We start from the raw sequence: 27260 nt of genomic DNA on the forward strand, positions 1-27260 counted from the left end.
GGTGCCCTTGGCGGAAGAAGCTGTGGTGGAGCACTTGTTTCTGGGAAAAACAAGGAAAATGAGAAGACAGCATCTTCAATGCATGCTTGAAAGCTATTCAGCTGAAGATATTAAAAGTCAAGGGTCTTCAGTTCTGGTCCTGGAGTGCCAGAATCCAGCACAGTTTGGTGATTTCCCTGTTGTAACATCACTAAGCTGGGAAATCTGGCCCTCAAGGAATTGATGATGCATATTCTTATCTTGGTTACAGATTCCTGTGTCCATAAAAATGCTTCCTGACTTGCCTGCTGGAACCCGTACAAGTTAAGCTCCTTCATAACTGTGGTCACAAAGATCTTTGACTCCCTGTCTCCTGAGAATTTCAGTCATGCACCACTCACTGTCTGACTGTGCAGATCCTACACTTGTCCCATCTGATGGACCTGTAGACCTCATTCTCCACAATGTGCCACAATTTATGCGGGAAGTTGAGCGCAGAGAAGAAGTGCATGAAAGGAGCTGTCCTCCTGAGCTGCTCAGTTTTTTTAGCTATGTCATCTGCTTTTAATTACATTAGCTCTCTCATCGTTTAGCACAAATAATTAATCTATCCTTGATTGAGAGTGTGAAATCAGGAATGAAATGCTGAAATGCTGGGTTTATATAGCCTACCTGACAGTTTTAATGTCCAGTATAAAAGCATCTGGAAACAAGTTTATGTCCCTGTTCACAGATTTAATTTTTTTGTGTAGACTAATGATGTTTATGTAGGCTGAATGTGTAGTGCGAATGGTTTTAGTCCAATATACCTACCATGCTTTGTACTTTTTTCAGGTTTTGTTATCTATGCCATTCCATATGGGGACAAGTATAGGTAAAGTGGAATTAATGTATTTTAAAACATCTCATATGTTTATTATATATTATAATTGTATATTATAAGTTCAACAGCTTCTTTTTCTAACAGCATCGACCCCTGTTCCTTTCCTAACTTACTGCATCTAAAATGATTTCTTAATATTGGTATTGTTCGTTATATCCCAAACGTGGATCTGCAACTCAGGGTGTCCTCGGTAGAAGAAGCTGTGGTTAATGTTAGCTTGCTTCTCAGAAAGTGACTGGGCCTAATGGTGCATTTTGGGAAGTGTAGTCTTGTTGATTGGAGGCGATGACGTCGGCGAAAGGCTGTGCCATATTCGCAAACATTAGGAAACCCAGGCAAATGTGGAGCGGGGTAGAAGAGTGGTGTAGAGGTGTGAGACACGGCAAGACCTGTTCGCACACCGGCGTAGTTTCTCACATACATACACCCGCGCAAACTGGAGGGGCAAAATGGACAAACACTCGAGTTGCAACAGCTCAGAGGGCACTGCGCCTCACACTAATTCAAACAGAAAACTCTCTCGGAGTCTAGCGAGTTCTGGGTCTCGTCCGTCGAGCATGGAGACCTTAGACAGGTAAGTGAATGGCAAGCCATGGGAATGAGTAACTTTTCGCGTAAAGCTTATGTAAACCGGATTTGCTTTGTGGCTGTTTACCCTAGAGCTACATAGTTAGACTGGAGTACACGTAAGCACAGGCTAGTAAAAACGAGAGAAGCATTGAAGCCTTGTTGTGAACGGGACCTTAAAGACTGAGAGGAATTATTTTCATGACATTCCAGAACTGAGGAGTTATATATTTTGATATATTGTAATGTATCAGAACTGCACCTGCAGTATATTGCTTGGTGAGACAAGTTTAACATTTTCTTAAAAGTGGGATTCCATCTATTTTTTTTCATATTTTCTGCATTCGGAAATTGTTATAATGTAAACAAAGTCATTCAGAGTGCTTTCATGTTGTAATAGGAACCAGACGTATAAAGCAGTTAATGCCTCTAAAAGCGACCTCACAGAAAGCTAAAACGTGAAGTGATCCTAAATATGTTGTTTGATGCCTAAAACATTTTTTCGGGATAGTTTTGGGGTAAGGTTTTGGCCTAAAATATATTCTTTTTAAATCCTTTCATAGCAAATAGACAGATTATTTTGTTTTAAGGCAAAGTACCCAAAGATTTACCATCATCAACATTACCTTAAAAATGCATGTGTAGATTAACTGGTCATTTTGGACAGCAAATAAAATAGCTATATCTGCAGTGCGGACATCGCAACCCCTGGTTCCTATCACCACCAATATAAAGAAATGAGAGTCTGTAAGTTCCTCTACAATTTCACATCAAACCTCTCTGAATAATTGTTGACAGCTCAACAACTGAATTTTGCAGGAATTTAGGAAAAGAGCTGCAATAATTATAACCCCACTTCCAAAAAAGTTGGGATGCTGTGCAAATGTGAATAAAAGAAATGCATTGAGGTGTAAATCATTTAAGCCCTATATTTAATTGAAAATAGGGCAAAGACAACACATCAAATCTTTAAACTGATAAATTTTATTGTTTATTTGAAAAATACATACCCGTTTAAAACTTGATGCCAGCAACACTTTTCAAAAAAGTTGGAACAGGGGCAACAAAAGACTGGTAAAGTTGTGTAATTAAAAAAATAAATAAATAATAATGAAAAAACCAAAGTGGATCATTTTACAACTAATTAGGTTAATTGGTAACAGTCCAGTAACATTGGGTATAGGAAGAGCATCCTAGAGAGGCTGATTCAGAAGTAAAGATCTGGAGGGATTCAGCTGTGTGGATGACTGTGTGGGCAAATAATAACGTTTCTCAGCATAAAATAGCAAAGCACTCATCATCTATGGTACATAATATAATTAAAAGATTCAGAGAATCTAGAGAAATCTCTGTATGCAAGAGACATGGATAACAACCAATACTAGCTAGCAGTGAACTTCAGGGCCTCAGGTGGCACTGCATTAAAAACAGACAGATGATTCTGTAGTGGAAATCACTGCATGGGCTCGGGAACACTTCTGAAAACCACTGATTGTGAAGACAGTTTGTTGCTGCATCCACAAATGTTAGGTTAAAACTTTACCATGCAAAGAAGAAGGCACATAAATAGGATTCAGAAACACAGCCACCTTCTCAACAATAACATTTCTCACTTTTAACATTTGATATGTTATCTTTACTATTTTCGATTAAATATAGGGTTTAAATGATTTGCACATCATGGTATTCTGTTTCTTCATATACATTTTGCACTGCATCCCAACTTTTTTTGAAAAGAGGGTTGTATCATCAATTTAAGGCATGTAACATCTTTCTTTTAGTCCCACAGGTGCCCATGTTGAATGGTGCAAACAGTTAATTGCAGCCACAATCTCAAGTCAAATCTCAGGGCCCATCGCATCAGAAACCATCTCTCGAGACTATAAGGTATCTGTGTGTGTGTGTGTGTGTGTGTGTGTGTGTGTAAAAGAGAGAGAGAGAGAGTGAGCCAGCCAGACAGACAGACAGACAGACTCAAACATTCCTCACTAGCAACGTGTCTTCTTAGGAAATTCATTACAGATGCTTCAAGAGCTTTAGGATACAAGAGCATTAATAGTTATTTGACTGTCTGATTGATAGTTATTATCTATTTACTACTATTCACTATGTACTAAGAAATGACTCTGTAATTTAATGTAAAGTGTGTAAAGTATTTATCTACTGAAATACACAGTAAATATGCACTTGAAGTCTGCATCAAGGAGTTGTGCTTTTGCAAAACACTGTTTTTGGCTCCTCATACCCCACCCTACTTTGAATTGAATATCTGTCCTCTTATGCAAGAGACAGCTTACTGCAGACAGAGCAAGAGCTGTTTTAGCTGTTAAGACCTGTGTAAACGAACGTCTCTTATGTGAAGTCATTCACTCAGTGTGAGTACAAAAATGCAGATTTATGGCCACAGCCTCTTCTTGAGGCCTCCCCAGCAGCTGAGAATGTACTCATCCAAAAGGGTTCTGCAGAGCATGGTGCAACTTTACTCGTGAAATTAGTTCTTAAGTGCTCTGAAAGCTATGTGTAACCTATGGTTACTGGTAGGGATAGGAATCATAGTTAAAACTGAATGTAATAAGCAGAAACCTTCTGCAGCTTTAGAGGTTTTTGTTTTTTTTTTGAGATTTTTATTTTGGAAAGCTAAATATATTTTACGTCCAAACCCTGCCCTACGAGCCTTTTGTAGTAAAGGTTTTGCTATGTGGTTAGAATATGCATGTGGCAACTTGGAATAACACTAAGAATCGCGATCTGTGCAGTGTGGTGGTGATAAAATATTAAGAGAAAGGATTGTCTACAATCACTTCCCCCTTAAATGTATTTGCTTTGACTGTGAAAGTCAAATACTGTTCCCAGGTCACCACTTACATGTAATACAGAGTTACCAGTTTATTAGGTACACCTTTTACCTGAACTTAGCGGCTATTTTATTGGGTCCACTTTGTAGGTTTACAGTTACTGACTGTAGTCTGCCTTTTGCTGCACAATCTATAAGCCTCTGGAATGGAAATCAAATCATCAAACGTGGTAGTGGCATGATGGCCTGTGTTGCACTGGTGTGACTGTATCAGGCACAGCAGTGTTGCTTTAAACTCTGTAAACTTGCTGGCAACTTTATTAGGCACATCTTGTAGCTCATTTCTTTCCATTCACAATTTGTCAGTCATCTTCTGCCCCTTCCATTCAGCTTTAATCGGGCCTGAAATTTTGCTCCGAACCTTAACGTAGTCCAAGAATTTTCCGTGCCCCACAGCACTGTGTTTTGAGTCCGAACGTGACCCGAGCCCAGCAAAATTCTGTCTGAAACGGACCCAAACTACATCATCATCAATGCACTGTTTGCATGCTATGTGGTGCTGAAAAAGCAGGATATTGGCCTTCGCCTGTTTAATACTAAACCTTTATTACTTTACATAGGACACTATATAATATATTGTGCATACAAATTAGTTTGGCCAAATAAATTAAACATATTAATGGCTTCACTAAACTGGACTTTGCTTAATTGATTCACTGGTTATTTCTATTAACTACTATGCATTCCGTCCACTTTCTCACAAGCATGGGTTTTGTGGACGTCAGTACTAAATTCTGTGAGTAATACGAATGGGTGACTCCAGCATACCAAATTAAAAACTGTTTTAAGGTAGAAAAAGTAATAAGTAAGAATAAAGCAAGGAGAAAAACAAAAGCAGGTGAAATGCAGACTCGAAAGTGGGAGGTGACTGTGAGAACCTGAACAAAAAATCTGCTTGAAACATAAAACACTGCTTGAGACTGACACACATGGAAAATGATGTCCGAGTTCATGAGTAATTGGGTCCTGAAGGGCTCAGACAAATATCGTAAGCTCCCCCTCTTCAGTGGTCAGTTCCTGACCACAGGTCCACTGTTTGATGAATATTTTGGTTGGAGGGCAGTTGCCAACAGTATTGTGCATGTCACAGCAGTTACATTGAAATATTTAAAAGAAACAGCAACGCTGCTGTTTATGACTTTGAAGTCACAAACAAGCACCAAATATGAATTCTTTTTGTCTTATTGTGACATTTTGCTTTAAAAACTCTCTGTTTCCCAGTCTGCATACTCATTTGGAAACTCCAACAACTTCTGACATTTCACGTCCTGTTCCTCTTTGTATACTTTCGCTGTAATATGGCAAGTCTTGCAAAATCAGCTGAATGGTTCTCACTGTTCTCAAACCTTTGTCTTTGTCACTGTTTGGTACGGTCACTGGGGTGATTTCTATAACTGTCCCCTTTTTTGTTCCCTCTCCTCTTCTGTCCGTCTCTCTTTTTTCTTGTTGTTTTGCCATTTTTTGCTCTAGGACTATGATGTTGGTGTTAAAGGATTTCTCTCGGACAGTGATCCTCAGCATACGCCCTCTTCCTTGGCAAGTCCATGTGTGTGTCTGTCAGTGTGTGTTCCCTAATGCCCAAAAGACATGACTAAACCTGAGCGTGATATCCAAAAGCTTCACTGAACATTATGTAGTAGTCTATCAAGAAGTATTAAAAGTTCTGCTGCAGAGGTTTTGGAAACTGCAGGCCAGATGATCAAGTGGAGACACTGTTGTAAGACTGAAGAGATACGCAGGCAATCAGAGAGCAACACAATGCAACAAGCAGAAAAACATGAGTAAGAGATAATCTACAGAAATAATTAGTTGAGAAAACAGAACGAGCCAGGAGAATCGAACATACAAGGCTCTCTCTGCACAAGGGAGACAGATGCTTTGTTATTGGAATAGGATTACTAATAGGCCTAAACCCCCAAATTCTAAAGTCTAACAATGAACAAAGGCTGGTGAGGACCTTGAGCCGATTAACTTCATTCCAGCTGACCCCTGCTTAGCTTTCATTAAACTATCAACTATGTAGCATTTTGTGGTTCAGTATACTTTTAAGAAAAACAAGGCTCATGTCCACAGTTTTATTAGAAATGCATGAAACTCTCATCTAACATCTGTCATGCCCTGCCATGCACTGACACCCAGCCTCTCTGTTTCCATGAGTATGATAATTGGAGCTGCAAGGAGCCATTGTGTGCTTGGTAGTGATGCTGTCCTGTGTGGCTTTCCCTCAGTCTGCCCCTTGGCCCACAGCTGGGCAGCCAACAGAAAGGCTGAATTCTCTGCAGCCTTCTGCATTCTGTGAGGCTTGCCAGACAGCTAGGCCATTGTAGGTGGAGTGGTCCTCTGGGTCTCTTGTTCATCTGTTGAATGTCCACTGGGGTTCCACTGCGTGGTTGTATGAGCTGGACCCATACAAATCCAGTCTCTCACAATTAGCGTGGTGTTCTGGGAGCAAATTCTGCACTGAACACATTCACAGTCATTCAGATGAGAAAGGCAAAACCTTTTTGGAGAAGCGCTCTTGTTTTGGGAAATTTGAACTATGCAAACATTGATTTTTTTACTGTCTTGGTTATCTTGTATTGAATGGGTTTAAGGTGTCTTTTATTGATTGGTTTAGGTGACTGGATTTTTCCCTGGCAAACACTTGGTGTAGCACAGCTACACTATATAGCCAAAAGTATGTGGATACCTGACCAACATGCCTATATGAGCTCGCTGGACATCCCGTTGCAAAACCATGGGCATTATTACGGAATTAAGCTCCTGATGTGCAGTTCTTTTTTTGATAGAGGCAGTTTGGAACTCTGTAGTGAATAATGCAATAGAGGATAAGCACTCAACAGCTCCGCTCTATGAGTTTGCATGGTCTAATGTTTCATGGCAGAGCTGTTGTTGCTCCTAGACACTTCCATTTTACAATAATAGCACTTACAGTTTAACGAGGCAGATCTAGCAGGGTGGAAATTTCATAGCCTGTTTTGTGGCTAAGGTGGCATCTTATGACAGTGCCATATTTAAAGGCACTGAATGTCCAAACTTTGTTCAAAGAGGGCCAGGACATCCTATCTCAAAATACCTGATGGCTGAAATATTGTTCATCAGTGATTGAAAATATTAAGTTTTTAAAAGATCAGTGCATAGAATTGGAGCTCTCTGTGAGCTACTGTGTTTCTTATCACTGTATAAAAGATGCAAGAGACATCTTTTATTGTTGGATTGCTCATAGCAATTTGGATTGATAAGCGCTTATAACAAATCATTAAAATGTTTAAAACTAACAACAAAACATGTCTAATTTCTTAATTATATTTCTATTCAAGTGTTTACTTAAAAAATAAGTTGTAAGACAAACTGAACAAAAATCTATAAATTTAGTTTTGTTAGTGTTCTTTACATATCAAATAAATGCAGCGACAGCATTCAGAAATCACTTTACTAAACAAGAAGGTTAAACAGCACCAATGCCCATGTTTCTGTTTGACCTTAAAGGGTTAATATTTACTAAACTAAAAAAATTGCTCCGGTGAGAAGTTGGTGCTGTGAGACTCAGGTAGTTGCAGTTGCTTTAGTTTGTCTGCCCTCTCCTGAATGTTTATTGTAATGTTCATGCTGAGTTTCATGTCTGTTGCTATTAAATTGATTACAGTCTTTTGAAATATGAGGTACACGCATTTGCTGTAGCTCTTGATGGAAGAACGATTCAAATTTCCATCTTGCCAAAATCACCCGTTTTCGGTGTTAAGTTTGTGCTCTGTGGCTGTAGTCTTGACTAAATGTCATTCAGTAAATGAAGCTGCAGGTCTAGTCAGAGAAGAAAACTTAACTTTAACTTAAACTTTAACTTTGTTACCACAGTGTGGCGCGTTACACTGTAATTTTACAGAACTGCTGCCACCATCAGGTGAAAGAAAACACAGCAGCATACTGGCTGGTGGGCCACTTATAACAAACTCTAAAAAAGAATTCACGGGCCAATTAAAATCTGCCCACGGGCTGCATTTGGCCCTGCCGCCAGACTTTGGACACCCCTGCCACAGGAGAACAACTTTTGGATCCCTAAAGAATGTTTAAATGGATGGTTTATAACTATATATAGCAATTTTTAGTGAAATGTGCAAATGTGAGGAACTATTTTAAAACTACCTCCACGTAAAGCTGTATTTTGATTTCATATAACTTTACACCCAATCCAAGAACCATTTCGGAACCCTTATTTTTAAATGAATGGTTCACCAAAAAATGTACACAATTTACTCCTTACTCTAAACAAAGCCAAGACATATTTTGGAGTTCAGAACTTTCTGTCTGTAGTTTTGCAGTAGATCTACAAAGCTTATTTACCTTTAAAAAAATTCATTCATTCATTCATTCATTCATTTGAGTGACAAGCTTGTATTATATTTGCCCCATACCTCCACTACAAAACTAAAGACCTTAAACATGTCTTGATTTTTTTTATGAACCATTTTGGGATTTACAGTGAAGAAGCATAATTTCTAAGCCAAAGTCCTCCAGAAAACTATTGCATTGAAACTATCAGTAGTATTGAATGCACTTTCTTGCTTTCAAAGTTGTTTTCTTGCTATGTCTAAGGCTGTTTAGACTTGTGGGCACCAGGTTCTTGCAGACTTTGTAGACCACCAGCTTCTTGTCATTAAACTGCTTTGGCTATGAGCAGACTGAATCTCTAAAGACAAAAATACAGCCAGAGTTTATTCATGTTTATTTTAAGCCCTGGTCATCGGACAGGGTATTTTTCTTAAGGCCATAACCAAATGGAACAGAGAATGGGAGTGGTTGCAAAGACTAAACCTGGATTTGGTTCCTTAAAGTCCTCATAGAACATTGTTATATGGTAGAGTACAACTGTCCACCATATAATAATGAAAGTTGATATAAGCTGCTGCAAAGGTTTTAAAAACTACAGGCCAGATTGAGTGAAGAGACAGACAGAAGACTGAATAGACACCCATACAGTAGCCAGACAGACAGCTAGACAGCAGGCAGGGTACAGCAATAAGGGCATGCAGCAGGGAATGTGAGTGGTTGCAAAGGGAAACCTCATGAAGTATATTCTTGTATGTAACCAGTAATTTTGAGAGCAGGTTTTATTTTTGCAAGCTTGAGACTTCACTACGAGCTGTTTCTAGAAACACATTCGCTGGTGCCTCTGTGTTGTGTTGTTGCTGTAATTACATCAGGAAGTGTCCTCATTTCTCAGTCACACCCATATTTCACTAATTGCTATTGTCCTTTTGCATGTACTGACTTACCTGATTGTCTTTTGTTTTTTAGTGTGTTATTGTAACTCATAGTTCCATGAAAAAGATAAAATAAATTGACTTGGTTGCTTTTAGATCTGTGTTTTGAAGTATGTGTATGTGTGCCTCAAGCCTAATGCTGCATTTTTCTGCATCAGGCACTAAGGGAAGGTAATAAGCAAGCACAGATGGAGGAGGCTCCACGTGTACCTGGGGAGACCATCAAAGCCATAGGTAAGGTAAGGCTACATGGCTACTACATGTTAAACATCTGGTTAAGTAATTATCTTACCATTAATTGTGATTATATAAGTCTGTGGGCCCCTGTCGCTTCATGTCCACGATTTATACATAACCCCATGTGTCAAACACAAGGCCTGGGGGCCAGATCAGGCCCGTAGTATAATCCTGTCTGGCCCACAAAATTATTTTCATTTTCTATTAATGTTAGCCTGTTTGTCATCGTGCTGCACTACAATCCCCAGCATTCACTGCAGCATTATGTGTGTAATGTAATGTAGCCTATTGTAATGTGCATAATGTTGTGTACTGTAGCCTAATTATAGCTCAGATTATAGCAAAATGTTATTTAACAGTCAAATAAAATCACAGATGTTCTCTGGCCCACAGATTTGTTGTGAATTTTTAATATGGCCCTTATAGTGGTTGGGTTTGACAGCCCTGCCTTAAACTGTAGGCTTATTTTTCTGTTAATATTTATTATTCAGTAATTACTATAAATCACTCGGTTAACTACTGTGAAACTAATGTGTAAGTTAGGGCTGCATAGTGTATTTGTTAATCATTATCACAATTATCACAAAAAGTGATTTTTCATTTAAATATCTGTATAATTTTTAAAGTAAAATTCGAATGTAAATAAAAAGGGGGGGTTGGGGGGGGATTGTGGCCTGCTGCTGGAGCCTATCCCAGCGGTCATTGGGCGAAAGGCAGGATACACCCTGGGCAGGTTGCCAGTCCATCGCAGGGCAGACAGACAGACATATACATTCACACCTAGGGAGCAATTTAGCATGTCCAATCAGCCTGACTGCATGTCTTTGGATTGTGGGAGGAAACCCATGCAGACACGGGGAGAACAAGCAAACTCCACACAGAAAGGACCCTGGTCGCCGGCCAGGAATTGAACCCAGGCCCTTCTTGCTGTGAGACGACAGAGCTACCCACTGCACCACCGTGCCACCCTCATTCCTGTCACCAGCATTATAAATAAATCTGTTCCATTCATTGTATTTCAACCATTGAATTATACAGAACTTACGAAAAATCCCCTTTAACGAATCATAAAATTGTTTATCAATCCAATCCAGCACCCCTTATTCTGATCTAATTAATGCATAATATAAACACACAATCTGATGAGATTTAATCCAGTATATTGTCTGCTATGATGGATGTGTTCAATACAACAGCTTCGTCTTTTGTTCTTCTCAGTTTTTCATCTTCATCTTGGTAACACACAAGACCCAAGCATGCATAGTCTAAAACAAAACAACAACAGCAGCAAACAATAACAACAGTATAAGTTTACTTGTTTTTCTGGGGTCTGCCTCAAGAAGCAGGATTTCTGGCTTGCTGCAAGCTAACCTGTTTCTGAGGCAGGCGAAGGCCATGTTATCAGAATATAACCAGCTTTTGGGTGAACATCTGACCAATCAGGGACAGCCCTCTGATGAAATTGGACCTCTCTGGTTTGTGATGTCTGGGGCATTAATCACACAAAAATATCACTTTTTAGCAGAGCAAACATATTATACTACATAGATATCAAGAATATAAAGCAATTATTACTCTAATAAGCAATTGTGATAGCCTTTTGCTGTTAAATATGCTTTATTTTGCACATATTTACATAGTATGATTTTCTTCCTTCATTAAAAAAAACCTGCAAACCTGCATGATTTGCTAATTGGCTGTTCTTTATAAAATCAAGATGGCCTGTGCATGTGCATGAACATTAATACAGCCTGATTATTCTTTCTTATTATGAGCTAGTATCACATATTTATGACTTTGAATTTGTCTCATAATTATGATCCAAGTCATTTTTAGGTAATACTAAATCAAAATTTTAATAAACTTCCATATTCCATATTCATCATTATAAGACAGCAAGTCAGAATTGTAAGAAAAGTTGAAATATGAGACAGGACCTCATTATTATGACATAATAAGTCATTATTATGAGATAGTAAGAAATAAGTATATTATAACATCTCATTATGATGAGAGAGGGTGTCATTGTACTCCCTATCTTTTCATTACACTAAGTCCAAATTATGAGATATTACCTTATGATTGAGAGGCTGTGTCATAAGTATGAGATGCTATGTCATAGTTACAAGATACTAAGTCATAATCATGGGAAACTTTCACGTTATTATTACTTACTAAATGTCTTTTTTCAGTGGCAGAAACAGGCTTCCATACTGCACAGTTATGAATTAAATGAATGTTATATTTCACATTTAAATATTATTCTGTGTAATACAGACATCCTCTCTTGTTACAGCCAAAGACGTCATGTACATCTGCCCTTTCTCTGGAGCTGTGAGCGGCACCCTGACCATCACCGACTACAAGCTTTACTTCAAAAGTCTCGCTCGGGTAGGCCATGTTTTCTGCTTTCCTGTTCAAGAGATTTTAGTGGCCATGAAAATGAAAATGCTCCAGAATTCCTTGGAATAAAATCTTTTTACATTAACTTACATTAAATGTAAAGAACATATTTGCCTCTTCTTTGAAGTTAGCATTTTGGAGATACTTGTTTTACTTTGGACAGTGAAGATATTCTCTTACTAGTCTCCCTCATTCATTTAATATTTTAAGGCCTACCTTTTTAAGGCTTTCTTGTTTATCTTTTTCCAGTAGTTTTTATTATTGTTTTATTTTGAAATCTTTGAAAGTCTTCGCATGTTTTGTTATTGTTTAAATAAGTCCACTATTATAATTTGGTATTTTTGTAGAAAAACTCTGATTAGTCAATTAATAATCTACTAATGGGCACTCATGGGCTGGAGGTTAGGGAACCAGCCCTGTGACCGGTTTGATCCCCTGAGCCAACAGTACGTGACTGAAGTGCCCTTGAGCAAGACACCTAACCCCCAACTGCTCTCTGGGCGCTGTGGATAGGGCTGCCAACCACTCCGGGCAACTGTGCCCCCTAGTGTGTGTGTGCTCACTAGTGTATGTGGTGTTTCGCTGCACGAATGGGTTAAATGCAGAGGTGAAATTTCCCCATTGTGGGAATAATAAGGGTCACTTAATCTTAATCCAAATAATCAGTAGGTTACTTGATTACTGATCTAATCAGTAGTGACAGCTCTAGAATTAAACCCTTGTATTAACTTGGCATTGTACTGTCTCTGTAAGGATCCTCCGTTTGTTTTGGACGTGAACCTGGGAGCTATTAGTAGGTTGGAGACAATTGGGGTGCAAAGTCATGGAGAGAACACGCGGGGCCTAGAAATAGTCTGCAAAGTAAGTTAGAGTCTGTCTTGTACTCACACTCTCTCATAAAGTTTATTTAACTGAAGTGCTGTCATACAAAACCTCTAAATGTTCTCATCCACTTAAAGGACTTAAGAAGCCCAAGGTTTGCCTATAAAAAGCAAGAACAAAGCAAGCTGGAGATCCTTGAGGTGCTGTCCAAGTATGCATTCCCTCTCTCTCATGACTTGGTAAGGCCTAAAGCAAGCACCAGTGGTTATTCTTCTTTAATAAGGTCAGTTACAAAAGTGTAATATTATGTAATAAATTGCTTGAAGAAAAACATATTCATTTTGATTAATTTGCTCACCAGAAGCATTTTTGGATTATTTAGCCAAGTTAAAAATGTCTAAAATGCAGCAATAAAGCTAATATGAACGTGCTAGATAACCTGCAATAAAAATCTATTTTTCCAAAACATGTAATATTTTATATTGTATACATTGCATTCTGTTACTTAATGATGGTGCATTTATTGTTATGTAGTCTTACATATGCTCTCTTGGCCTGTAGCCTCTTTTTGCCTTCAGGTACCAGGAGAGGTTCCCAGAAGATGGCTGGAAGGTCTATGATCCTTTAGCTGAATACAAGAGACAGGTAAAAGGCTTTTGCAACCCCAGCTTATAAACAGTTTACATAACATCATGAGATATTTATTTCTGGTATTTCCTGTCCGGAAACAACTTAGAGCTCATGCAGCTGACCACAGTACAACAAAGTAAATATAGACATAAAGACAAAAAATAGCATGCAGTACTCAGAGAAAGGTACTGTTTACATTTACCTCTACCTCTTAGAATGGTGCATTAAAGTATGTACATGTGTTTAGGTTCATGCACAAATTGATCAATTTTTCATAGCACTTGCATAATGTAAGGCCAAATAGAAATGTCAAACAGATTAACTTTGTGCATGGCAGATAATTTTAACTGGGCCTGACTAGCTTTAATTCAGTGTCAGTTACATTAGCACTTTTAATACGAACCCTTATTCATTATTTATCTACGGTACTCAGCAGTCAAAGTCAGAGACCACCCTTTCATTTCATAAGCACAATTGATTCATTTTTCATATATATATACATACACACACACACACACACACACACACACGCACCTTCACGTGACATTAGTACAAAGACAAAATATCTATTGTAGAAACTGGGAAAATTGAATGTTTTTTGAGGAACAAATGGCCATTTGAATTTGATACCAGCAATACATTTCAAAAAAAGGGGAAACAAAAAACTAGAAAGTTGGGTAATGCTAAAAAAAGGCACCTGGCGCTTAAATGGCAACAGGTCAGTAACATGATTGTGTATAAAAAGAGCACCCAGACAGGCTGAGTCTTTCAGAAGTGAATATGGGGAAGGGTTTACCACTCTGTGAAAGATTGCGCAGGCAAATAGTGCAACAATTCAAGAATAAAGTTTTTCTGTGCAAAATAGCAAAGAACTTGGAATTTTATCATCTATAATACGTAATATCTTTAAGAAATTCAGAGACTCCAGAGAAATCTCTGTATCCATTTAGCAAGGCTGAAAACCAGTATTGGCTGGCTGTGTCTTCGCACCCTCAGACATGATTCTGCAGTGGAAATCACTGCATGCACTCAGGAACACTTCTGAAAACCACTGATTGTGAGCACAGCGTGTTAATGCCACCACTAATGCAAGTTAAAACTCTACCATGCAATGAAGAAACCACATATAAACAGAATCCAGAAACCCTGCCGCCTTTACTGGGCCCAAGCTCATTTAAGATGGACTGAGGCGAAATGGAAAAGTGTCTTGTCATCCAAATCAAAATTTGAAATTCTTTTTGGAAATCATGGACACTGCATCATTTGAAGACCACCTGGCTTGTTATTAGCGCACATTTTAAAAGTCAGCATCCATGATGGTACAGGGGTGCATTAGTGCACATGGCATGAGTGACTTGCACATCTATGAAGACACCATTAATGCTGAACGATATGTACAGGTTTTGGCAACATATGCTGCCATCCACATAATGTCTTTTTCAGGGAAGGCCTTGCTTATTTCAGGAAGATAATGTCAAACCACATTCTGCATGCATTACAACAGCATTGCTCTATAGTACGAGTCCAGGTGCTAAACCTGCCTGTCTGCAGTTCAGACCTGTCACCTACTGAAAATATTTGGCGCGCTATAAAATAAAAAAATATGACAAAGGTGACCCCGAACGTTTGAGCAGCTGAAATTCTGTATGAATCAAGAACGAGAAAGCATTTCGCTTTCAAAACTACAGTAGTTAGCCTCCTCAGTTTCCAAGCTTACAGAGTGTTGTTAAAAGAAGAGATGATGCAACACAGTGGTAAACATGCCCCTGTCCCAATTTTTTGGAACATGTTGCTGGCATCACATTCAAAATGGGCATATATTTTTCAAAACACACTAAAATTTCTCTGTTTCAACATTTGATATGTTGTCTTTATAATATTTCCTGTTTAATCTACAACGTAAATGATTTGACTGAACTTAACCAAAGGCATTGTGATTAGTTATGTTACTGAACCAATCAAATTCTCTATTATGATATGTAATGACGAAGTTCAGTCTTAGAAGTTGGTTGCATTTTCTACTTCTCGTGACTTCAGAAATATAATCATGTGTGCTTCTGTACTTAATGGCCATTTTGACTGGAAATGAAATAACTGGTGTATGGTCTCTGTCTTTTGCGCAGTTCTCTTCACTTTGAGGTAAAATGTTACTTTTGGACTTTAGGGCATAGATAACTGCTAATACAGACTTCAGCAGAGACTATGAGCAGTTAATCTTTTAAAAATGTAGTCAGAGGACCTCATTCTCCAATATCTTCCTAATTTTATACTTTCTTAAGAATGGTTAGTCAATAAGGCCCAGAGAGTTCATTCAGGGCAACTCTGTGTGTTACACAGGGTCTGCCTAACGAGAGCTGGCTCATCAGTAAGATTAACAGTAGTTATGAGGTGTGTGAGACATACCCGGCGCTGCTCGTCCTGCCTGCCAGCATCAGCGAAGATGAGCTGAGAAGAGTGGCTGCCTTCAGAGCAAAGCGCCGCTTTCCTGTAAGTATATGACACTTTTGTTTTCGTTATTTAATAAACTTCTAGGGCATATGTAATTTTCAGTCTGAACACAAAAGTATGTAATCATACGATTTAACAAAGATGGGTTTAAAAACATAGTTGAAAGAGAAAAAAGTATTCAAGCACCACAAATTATCATCATTAATACTTATTGGCAGTTACAGCTTAGAGTCATCTATGTGATTAGCATTTGCAGCATTGTGGTTCAATTTTGGCCCATTCCTCTTCGCAGTCCTTCTGTTGGACTTGCAAGTTCAAAATCCTCCATAAATTTTCGAGGGGGATTCTAGTCAGGAGATTGGTTAAGAAATGCAGGCACCTTCACCTTTTTTAGAAACCAGTCGAGTTATTTTGGCTGTATGTTTGGGGTTGTTTTTGTGTCGAAATGTCCATGTTCACCATTTTTGCCGATGAGATTAAATTCTCCTAAAATGTTTCCACATCACTCCATTCACGTTTCTTTTGATGACGTGTACATAGATGTGAAACTGTAGCGAGTTACCCTTATATTCACAGCTTCCATACTGTATAATTCATTGATGCCTGTATAACACAATGTTAAAAACATCAATTTATCCTGTTTTTACATAAGAACTTTTTTATTTTCACAGCATTTAACCTAAAATTTGTATTTGTTTACATGTCTTTGTTTATGCTTATGAAAACATGCTTTTTTGTTCATGTTTCTAAATACAAAGGAAAACTGTACATTTAAAGTGAGTGTAGGCACTGGAACTACTAAATAACAAAAAACCTCCCCCTTGCTGTGTGTGTATGTATGTGTGTATATGTATATCATATCTGAGATTATTTTAGCAGTAAAACAAACTGTTGAACAATATATTTCTCATGGTCCTTTTAATAAATTAATAATAGTAATAGCAACTGCAGTACGTGTTTCCTTGCTGTTGGCTAAATGTTACCTTTTTTTCCTCAGGTACTATCATGGATTCATCCTGAGAGTCAGGCAGCTATAGTGCGTTGTGGTCAGCCTCAGGTTGGCCCCTCAGATCGCCGCTGCAGAGAGGACGAGCGATACCTCCAGACCATCCTGGATGCCAACGCCCAGTCGCATAAACTCTGCATCTTTGATGCCCGGCAAAGCAGTGTGGCAGACACCAACAAAGTAAGAAAAGGAACTCAGCATATCAGAACTGAATCTATTGGTTAGTTTTCCAAGGGTAAACACTAAAGAAGGTATCAGATATCAAAATATCTGTACAGATAAATGTGCAAAAAGAATGCAGAGGCCTAAACATGTATTCAAAGATGTGTTTTGAATGCATTACAAGGTCAACTTTCTTCAACTGTCTTCAGGCTACAGTGATTTTAGTTACTAAAACAGTTTCTTGTTATGCCTTTTTAAGCCAGTTAAGCTTTCACTTACACAGGATGGTTACTTTTATCAATTTACACCTTTAGCTTGAACCAATTAGCAAGATAATCAATGAATACACATAACAAAATCCCAGTTTTCACTGAATCCCAGTGTTTGTGTCCACCTGGATGTAAATGAACACTGCATGAATAAGATCAGTAGTGGGGAATCAGCTATGCAGCTGCAAGCTTGATGTTATTTGTCAGGGTCTCACATTTGAATTAAATCTGTGGCTGAGACGCATGTACAGCCTCTGAATGAGGACAGGACCATACTTGTGAAGATGCTATTTCTGACAACATTTCATGGACAAGATGGATGGACACATTTAGAGATATAATAAACAAGCCATTAGGAAGCTTAAAGACACAACAAGAAGACAGGACATTCTGGCGAAACACTATCCATATGGTTGCCAGGAGCTGGATCCAACTTGACAGCTCTAAATAAACAAATAAAATGATTTTGGAATTTGTGGGGTTTTTATCCAGAAGCAAAATAGTGTTTTTCTCTTCGTACAGGCCAAAGATGGTGGCTATGAGAATGAGAGTGTCTATCCTAATGTGGAGCTGAACTTTCTGGAGATTCCCAACATTCATGTAATGAGGGAATCTTTACGCAAGTTAAAGGAGGTGGTATATCCTGCCATTGATGAGCAGCGTTGGTTCTCCTCTGTAGATGCCACACACTGGCTGGAGTACATCAGGGTGAGGAGTGGGCATATTTGCTTCACCTCAAGGCACATTTACAGGCAAATAGAATTTTATGTATTGCTTTATTTGACTTTTTCTAAGTCCTTCAGATCAAGTTTCTAAAAGTTATTTAAAACGTAACATGAAATTCAGCAACTATATTCCTGTATTTTGGCATGTGTTGCATGCAAATAGCATTACTGTCTCACACAGATGCTGTATGCTGGATTAAAACTATGTTCTGTTCTAGCTTCTTGGAGTTCTCAAAGTCTGAGCAAAGTTTGAATGGTCTAATGCCCTCTGCCTGTAGCTGTTATTGGCTGGTGCTGTAAGGATTGCTGACAGAATTGAGTCTGGGAAGACCTCAGTGGTGGTACACTGCAGTGATGGATGGGACCGCACGGCACAGCTTACCTCTCTGGCCATGCTGATGCTAGACTCACACTACCGCTCGCTGAGGGGCTTCCAGGTGCTGCTGGAGAAAGAGTGGCTCAGCTTTGGACACCGCTTTGCCTCGGTAATACTAACCTTGAAGTCTAAGATCAAGTCTGTCTTGGTTCACATTTGTGTTTGTAAATGACTCACATTTGCCATTAGTGAGAACACACCTCTGCCCTGAAAGGACCCACATGCACATATTTTCAAAATCAATAAAGTCACGTGCATGGGCACAGGCATCGTGAACAAAAGCAAAATGCCATATTTGCAAGATTTGTGCTACTTTAATCCTGTAATGTGACAGTAGTCTGATGTCATTTGTAGTGATTAATGAATGTCTAATGTCACTATATGAAAGCAAGTGGGGAGCTGCTATGTGAATACCTCATGCTAAGTGATCCCTGCCATGATTTCTTGTTCTGTCAGAAGTTAGCAAAACTTCCCATTCTCTTCTGCTTGGAGCTCTTTTTGTTCTTTTACAGTGTGTGGTTGCTTATACATAGAACACTCCTAATTACTCTGATTATGTGCTGATTGTCTCTCGCTCCTTAGCGCGTAGGACACGGTGATGAGAACCATGCTAACTCGGAGCGCTCTCCTCTCTTTGTGCAGTTCATAGACTGTGTTTGGCAAATGACCAGACAGGTGGGTAATATTTTCTGCTAACAAAATAGCTGACTTTGCATTAACAGCAGTTAAGAAAGTGAAAATTGTTACCTTTACCATTAAGGTATCTTTTCTCTCATTTTCAATATATTGGAATATAACATGAACCTTCACACACAAAGTCAACGCTGATATCAGTGTGATAACATTGTTAGCCAATGTTTCATGTCCCTCCTCAGTTCCCCTCTGCGTTTGAGTTCAACGAGCTGTTTCTCATCACCGTACTGGATCATCTCTACAGCTGCCTGTTTGGGACATTCCTCTACAACAGCGAGCAGGAACGTGTTTCAAAGGCAAGAGTACAGATAATTCAGGGCACCTGTTGGGTCAGAGAGGCTGAACTGAGTGAATAGTTCTTTCCATCAAACATCTTGTTAAGCTTTAGGCGCTTTGGTTTTTGTTTAATATTATTATTTGTATTTTTTTTTAACATATTACATATTCGAGTACACAGATTTAGCACAATCTTGTACCAAACCACACTGTCTCAAGTGATGCTCTACTGAAAACAGACTAGACTAGATTTTGTTGTGTACATATTCTTTAAAGTGAAATGAGTCTGGAAAGAAGGTCCTGAAAAACTCCAGGAAACAGATTAATTAAATACACTATGTCAACAAATGTAAGGGAAAAGTTCTAAGAATTAACATGAATTGGATAGCATATTCCTTCCAAACTGTAATGTATTTCTGAATGAAATGCTGTATCAGGGAGGGTCTCTGAGATACCAGTGTTTTCTGCAGGTGGGGTTGTTGAAACATGATATTATTGAAAATAATATTTTTTCAAAAGATTATTTTCCTTCACCCATTGGTGCATGTGATATAATCAAGACTCAGAAGACATTTTTGAGTCACTACACTGCAATGAAATATCATTAAAGTGAATTTTGTCTTTGAAAGATATGGCATGATTAATCATGCTTAATATGAACAGAAGCACAAATTAACAAGGAAAAAAGGTCCATTTTACTTTCAGACTGACTTTAATATCATTTTCCTCTCTGTAGGAAGTGTTTACTAAGACCGTGTCACTGTGGTCCTACATAAACACTCAGGCTGAGGACTTCACCAACCCACTTTACATGAACTATGAACATCATGTTCTATATCCAGTAGCCAGCCTCAGGCACCTGGAGCTCTGGGTCAGCTACTATGTACGCTGGAACCCTCGCACAAGGCCACAGGTGAGTACTGCATGGCAGTGTTTTCAAATGAGTCTTCTAAGTAAGCTGTTTATATTTAGCCATAAAAATGTCCATGTTTGGTTACACACAAACAATTTTTGCCCTTACTGACTGAAAGTCAGGGGTGTTTTATACACATACTTTGCGAAATATTCAAAAGGACTTAATCAAAACTACCAACTTAATGTCAAACAGTAGAAAATGTTCAAAATATAAGGTAGATTCAAAGTCCTTTTTGTTTTGTTGGAGAAGAATACAGAATTGTTGGTGGCAAATGCTCTTAGATTAAGATATATTTTGCAGCAGCTTCTCATATAACATAGAGATCCATTTTATTCACAAATGATTTCACTACCATGTACATTCTGCGAGGCAAAAGCAAGCAAAGCAAAAAGTGTTTAAAAAAGTTCATTCATGTTCATTTATTACATTTATAGCAAGTTATCCAGGGCGATTTTTGCCCTTTGCCCCCAATTATTTTAGACACTGGTCAAATGTTCACAGTTCACCAGGTTGAAAATTTTTCTAGCTCTGCGTAAAAAGTGTGAAGTGCTTAAAGTACTAGTTCACTAGTTTCCTAAGATAAAATAAATCTGACCCCTCTTCTATCTTTTTCTTAGGTGCCTGTTCACCAGCATATGAAGGAACTGCTAGTGATGAGGGCGGAGTTGCAGAGAAGAGTGGAGGAGCTACAGAGAGAAGCCTCTTCATCTCGCTCCCTCTCCTCATCCTCAGATCTTGGGGGAACAACTATGCACACCACCGTATGATAAATCTACAGGAGGAGAGCGAATGAAACTAGCCAGTAAAACATTTTCAAACTGTACATTGTCCAAAACAGTACTCTTCAACCCTTAATGTCCATTTCCTTAATTCCTTTTTATTTATAAAAGGACCATGCCTGTGTAATGAGTATAATGTGTGGGGTAAACTCATATTTCATCTTACACATGTGCACATAAGTTTGGATACACCTGGTCAAATTACATGTTTTGTTGATTTTCTAAGTGAATATAAGTTAACAAATCCTGTACAGAGAACACACTTTTGCACGTTAGTATACAGAATTACTGTTTTTTGCTGAACCTAACATATTGGGGAAAGGAAACATAAAACTGGCCTGTGCAAAAGTTATGGCACATTTTATATTGTATGTTTTATTTTTTGTCTGTGTCCTGTAGAGGGTGTGTTATTTTCACATAGAAAACCCACAAAACATGAAATGTGACCAGGAAGGTTGAAACCTTTGCATATGACCGTATACTTTATGGATAGATGGCAGCTTTTTCAGTGCTGGTGTGCCCCTTTGCACCATGATAATGTGGTTGGGCTGCCACCTGGTGGACGTACAGTGGTGGATTGTGGGTGTTTCCGCATCATAAGTGCACAAAGTAATATTTTAGTTTTTATCATTAAGAATTTAAGGTTGCTTGTTATTCACAAACCTGGGAAAAGCTATAGGAAGTAACTCCAGTGTTGCCTTTAGCCATGTTAACAATAAAACTGTTCCCAGCAATAGGACCTCCGCCTTATGACCAAGACCATCTCATGTACTACTGTTTTAGTAACAAATTCCCCTCAGCGTATTTTTACAATATCAAACAGTCAAACAGTGTGCTACTACATGCCCATATCAGATTACCTTGTGCAAGCTTTTAAACAAGGGGAACATGTATACTTATCATGTGTGTTGTGATTACCTGTATTAACTAGGCTAACAAGGTTTGACTGGCAGCAACAGTGAGAACTCCAGGAATGTGTCAGGTGCCGTAAACTACTTGTGAATATTAATATACTGTGTTTCAGAATTTGAGATTTTTACATTCCAATACACTAAATGCCCAAATGTTTGTGGACAGCCCTTCTTATTAGTGAATTCAGCTGCATTAAGGGGCACTCACTGTTAACACAGGAGTTCAGATGCACACACAGCTTGTATAGTCTCCATAGGAAAGCACTGACAATAGAACAGGATGCTCTGGAGCAGCCGCAGGTCACAATGTCCAATGCCAAGCGTAGGCTAGTGGGGTATGAAGCCCCCCAGCAGTGAGCTATGGAGCAGTGGAACTGCATTCTCTAGAGTGATGGAGCACCAACCAGTACCTTTGGGATGAGTTGGAGTGGCATTTGTGATCCAGAACTAATCATCCAACATCAATACCTGACCTCACTAGTGTTCCCATGGCTAAATGCAGTTTAAATCCTCACAGCAATGTTTCAACATTTAGTGTACTGCCTCCCCCGAAGAAAGACAGTTACTGCAGCAGAGGGGGACAACCCCCATTTAATACTCTTGTTTTTGGAAGAAACATTGGATGAGCAGGTGTCCACTAACTTTTGGCCGTATATTGTATTTTGTGCCTCACAACAGTAGTTAAGATCATTTTCAGAACTGTGTATTAAAGTTAAACTGAGCTTTAAAAAAAAACATGTCTGAGATAAAAGGAACTGCACATCTGCATTTTAAGGAGATGCAGTGTGCTGTTGAGCTTACTGTTTAATTTACATACAGTTAAGAACAGTTTTTAAGGTTGTATATAATATTATGAGTTGCTCTGAAAACTGTTCCTTATTTCTTGTCATTTGCTCCCAACCCTGGTTTTAGGGAACGCCTGCACTGCATATTTTAGGTTTTTCCTCTTCTGTAAAACACCTTTTGTTAAAACAAAATAAGCTTCTTAACAAGCCCTTACTGAGTGGGAGGGTTTAGAGCAAAACCAGACTCTTGTTTTATTTGTAATAATAACTTATGCCAGAGCACACTGACCAGACAAACACCAACAGATTGGTGTGCTATACCTGACTGATTGTTGGGCGGATCTATCTCTTTTTCTCTCTCATATTTGGCTTCCCCTTCTAAGGACAACTGCAAACATCAGAATATTAGTGTTTGTTGCAGTGTTGGTCAGAGTGCTGTGCCTTAAAGATGAATTCCTCTAATTTTTTAAGATTTTAAATAAATTTGAAGTACTAAAGTGTAAACAAGTCATTCAAAGTGTTTTGATGTGAAATGCTTTAGTTCTAGAGAAACTTGGCGAGCGATGTTTATAGGATCCAGATGTCCAAAGTAGACCAAAGACTGATAAAGTATGCAGAGAAACAGATGAACTGTACTCTCTAAGTGTAGAAGTATAAGCTGCACCTATATGGTGAGTGGAGCTGATAAAATGTTGCAGAAATAAGGAAGAGTACATAATGAAGTAGCCGGGTGGTGTATCTTGGCTATTGAATTACGCAAAAAATCAGAAATTTTGTTAGAGTTCCCCTTTATGTGTGTACTTCCATCTATGTTAGAATATACGGTGTTTTATGACTAGTTGCCTGGAAAAGATCCAAGTATGGAGTTTGCTAAAAAAGAATTGATGGAGAATTTTGATGGGCTTTTCACAGCAAAAAAAGTTTATTTTCTAAGAAATAACAACGACAAGATTAGCCTACTGTCTGTGTGTCAACAGCAAATTTGTAGACACCCGCCGAGCTCCATTTAAATTAGCATTCGGTTGCTCGACCTTCAAAATTTCTCCTTACAATATTATTAATTAGTACGTGTTAGGTTTGGGGTTTGAAACATTATAACTCGAACAGCAGTGTTTCTGTTCATGATTTATGACGGTACTACTACGCACTCACGCCATCAAACAATCCAGTGTTTTCATGGCTATCCCGCGCGGTATTTAAACAGTGGGCGGCTTTGTATTTTCTGTTCAATCACAGATAGGGAACTGTGACCGTGCGCGAAGCTGCAGCCAATCCGCGGTAGTGGAGGTTGTTTTGAATGCGCGGTGGCGCGGGCCAATCAGGAGGGTCTCGTGGTGAGATAGCGCGAGGCTGCGCAAGAAGGAAGCGTGAAGTCTCAGCGAGAGCACGGTGGAGATACGCTGTTGGTCGATCAACACCGGTGAGTAGAAATGCTAAATAACGGTTAAAATAACTTCTCTGAATCTTAGTGCAATTTTTTTTACGTTTCATTCGGCGTCTTTTGGTTCATTTTGTGTTTAAAGCACATTGGTTACCGCGCGTTTCTTTTTCTGTATTATTGAAGTTAAGATAAAATAATTTTAAAACGGATTACCTATGCGCTTTTATTCTGCGCGCTGTTTTAAACTACGGATTGTTTCTATCGATTAAAACTACTTGAACGACGCAGTGTGGTGAACATTGTTTTTAAAATGGCTGGCAATGTAAAAAAAAAACAAAAACCTTGCGTTCACAGAAGGTATAGGCCATGATATTTTACCTTAAATGATTGCAAAAGTTTTTCGTTTGACACAGGAAAATAGCGTAGTTTTACCGATTTATTGGCTTTCATTTCAAAAAGCAGTGAGGTGTTAAAACGCAGTTGACAGCCGACGGCAGTAATGGCTGGTTTAGTCTGCCTTTTGTTATCAGCGGGCTGGACTGGCCAAACTTTTGGAGAAACTGCTTCTGCAGCTACTTTTTATACACGGTGCATAGCGTATCGAGTCCTGACGTTTTCGACGTGCTAATAAATCCCCGGAACGTGCAAAAAAGACTTTGGTCCACCATGCCGGTGCGTGTGAAGGGGGTGTGTGAGAGGCTTTGTTAGCCATTCCCTAAGCCTTTCTCCCGAGCGCACTGGAGAGGCCATTTTAATGAATGGAGTCCTATCTATTCAGAGGAAGGGAGAAGCATAGCTGCCTGTAAACCTTATGTCGGTTAACAGTAGATTACAGTAGACTTGGGTTGCGTTTAAAGTGTTCGCGCATTGCTAGGTTAGGAAATAATTTATATAGGCGTTAATGGGCGTTAAATGTAAATGTTTCTGTCATGCCTTTGCATTTCACAAAATGGAAGATGAATAATTCCCATAGTCAACAACTCAGGTGCTTCGCTGTCTTCGTTTTATTTAAGGTGTTTAGTTAGTGCAGTAGTTTAGTTTTTCATGACGGCATAGTATACGTAATTTTAATTTATTTATTCTCTTTTTTTTATTTGGAAGGCTGGGGGCGGTTCTGTGAAGGTGACTAATTTTGGTTGTAATAATACATGAAATCATTGCCTTAAAGGGTTGTGGAACTTAACCTACTGAATTGCTTGTAATTGACAAAGAACTCTTTTATAGGACTAAAAATATTAAAGTGGTCTAAGTGGAAGTCAACCAGCCTCCAAGATGGCCAAAAGTGACCCAGGAAAGCCAAAGGGCAAAATGTCTGCTTATGCCTACTTTGTGAAGACCTGTCGTGAGGAGCACAACAAGAAAAACCCTGGTGTTTCTGTCAATTTTGCAGAATTTTCCAAGAAGTGTTCTGAGAGATGGAAAGTAAGTGCATTTTCTTTGTAGCTAAAGAAAAGGCTGTATTTAAAGCATAGAATCATTTGCATTTATTAGTGTGTCTGCTGTATATTCCAGGTTATGTCTCCAAAAGAAAAGACTAAATTTGAAGACATGGCAAAGCAAGATAAGGCCCGTTATGACCAAGAAATGATGAACTACAACCCAGGCAAGAGGGGCAGAAAGAAGAAGGACCCTAATGCACCTAGGAGGCCACCGTATGTGTGCTCCTGCTAGTAAATAGGATGAGGATATGTAACGAAGTAACATTTTTAAAATAAGCAATCATTAGATATCTGTGGTTTTTAATATAATCAATGCACTTTCCTTTTCATTTCTTTTAAAGGTCGGGATTTCTCTTGTTCTGTGCTGAGCGCAGACCCAGTATCAAGGCTCAGAACCCCAGCATGGGTATTGGCGATGTAGCCAAGAAACTTGGTGAGATGTGGAACAATATGTCAGACTCTGAGAAACAACCCTTCCTTTCACAGGCCAACAAACTCAAGGACAAGTATCAGAAGGTGAGGTTTGACCTAATTCTGTTGTGAATGTAAATGGACAGAGATTAGCTTAAAGTCCTTTCAGTCTGTGGGTCATATGGTAGTGTCCTTAGCAAGGCAATCCTAGTTCAGAGTCTAAGGGCTATGGCTTTTACTGTTACTGACTACCAGTGACCTCCAGCTGCCAGTGGCTTGTGACGGTCCAAGCTGTTTCACTGTAGAGGTAGATGAAATAAGCTTTTCCTTTCTTTCAGGACATGAAAAACTACAAGGCAAAGGGTAAAGCAGGCAGTGGGTCGTCAGCAGGCAAATCAAAATCCAAAGATGACGACGATGAAGACGAAGAGGATGAGGAAGATGAGGATGATGAAGAGGAAGAGGAGGAGGATGATGATGACTAAAGGACTTTGCAACTATCCTGTTATCAGATTAGGTATACAATCACTGCCAGTTTGATTTCAGATAAGGTCTGCCAGGTGCTAGCTAAAAGGCCATACTCTTAGCACCCACGGGGATTCTCAATCTGTGCAAGCTAAGATTATTTTCAGATACTGGTTTTGCTTATGCTTCCCCCCACCACCAACCTCTTAAGTGTACTGCAAAAGAAGGGGTATATTGTCTTTGCTATTCAGCAATAAGTATATGGTTGAGTAAGAATATACATGTTAAGCTGTTTAAGGTTGTGTGTTTCTATGTGGTTCTTAACTTAGAAATTCCATTTTATTTTTCTATTCTCCCAGCTTCAAATTGCACAATTCAAGGTTGGTAGAAAGGAGTAGCAAAAGTCAGGGTTTTGAGTCTTGGTGAAGATTTGCCAGAGGCTGAATAGCAGTCAGCACATTTCCACTATGTAATGCATTGAAAGCTGTTTGTCCGGTGTTTTTTTGAGAATTTCGGATAGACCTATTGAGCCTTTTGTGTGGGCCTTGGCTTTGCCCAGAGGAACGTTTAACACTTCTAGAT

At 38.9% G+C, this 27260-nt stretch overlaps 2 protein-coding genes across 10 annotated transcripts; both read left to right on the forward strand.

The window, feature by feature from the left end:
• Nucleotides 1-1174: 1174 nt before the first annotated feature.
• mtmr1b (myotubularin related protein 1b) lies at nt 1175-24161 on the forward strand. 9 transcript variants are annotated; one of them, XM_036587536.1, is made up of 16 exons: nt 1175-1436; nt 3211-3316; nt 5754-5819; nt 9703-9778; nt 12078-12172; nt 12938-13045; nt 13144-13245; nt 13568-13651; nt 15974-16123; nt 17082-17270; nt 18044-18229; nt 18525-18731; nt 19205-19297; nt 19498-19611; nt 20328-20504; nt 21125-24161. In XM_036587536.1, exons 1-16 carry the CDS (start codon nt 1312-1314, stop codon nt 21272-21274), a joined length of 2028 nt encoding a protein of 675 aa, XP_036443429.1. In that variant the 5' UTR covers nt 1175-1311; the 3' UTR covers nt 21275-24161. The 9 variants fall into 9 exon arrangements, with proteins under 9 accessions (XP_036443429.1, XP_036443430.1, XP_036443431.1 ...); XM_036587537.1 differs by having other exon boundaries at nt 19265-19297; XM_036587538.1 differs by lacking the exon at nt 5754-5819.
• A 92-nt stretch (nt 24162-24253) lies between these two features.
• On the forward strand, nt 24254-27014 carry hmgb3b (high mobility group box 3b). The gene is made up of 5 exons (XM_036587546.1): nt 24254-24402; nt 25588-25785; nt 25876-26015; nt 26144-26318; nt 26552-27014. The coding sequence occupies exons 2-5, from the start codon at nt 25636-25638 to the stop codon at nt 26696-26698; spliced, it is 612 nt and encodes a 203-aa protein (XP_036443439.1). The 5' UTR covers nt 24254-24402; nt 25588-25635; the 3' UTR covers nt 26699-27014.
• The last annotated feature ends 246 nt before the right edge of the window (nt 27015-27260 follow it).

Source organism: Colossoma macropomum, unplaced genomic scaffold (assembly GCF_904425465.1).
Source record: "Colossoma macropomum unplaced genomic scaffold, Colossoma_macropomum, whole genome shotgun sequence".
In the NCBI taxonomy this organism is placed as follows: domain Eukaryota; kingdom Metazoa; phylum Chordata; class Actinopteri; order Characiformes; family Serrasalmidae; genus Colossoma; species Colossoma macropomum.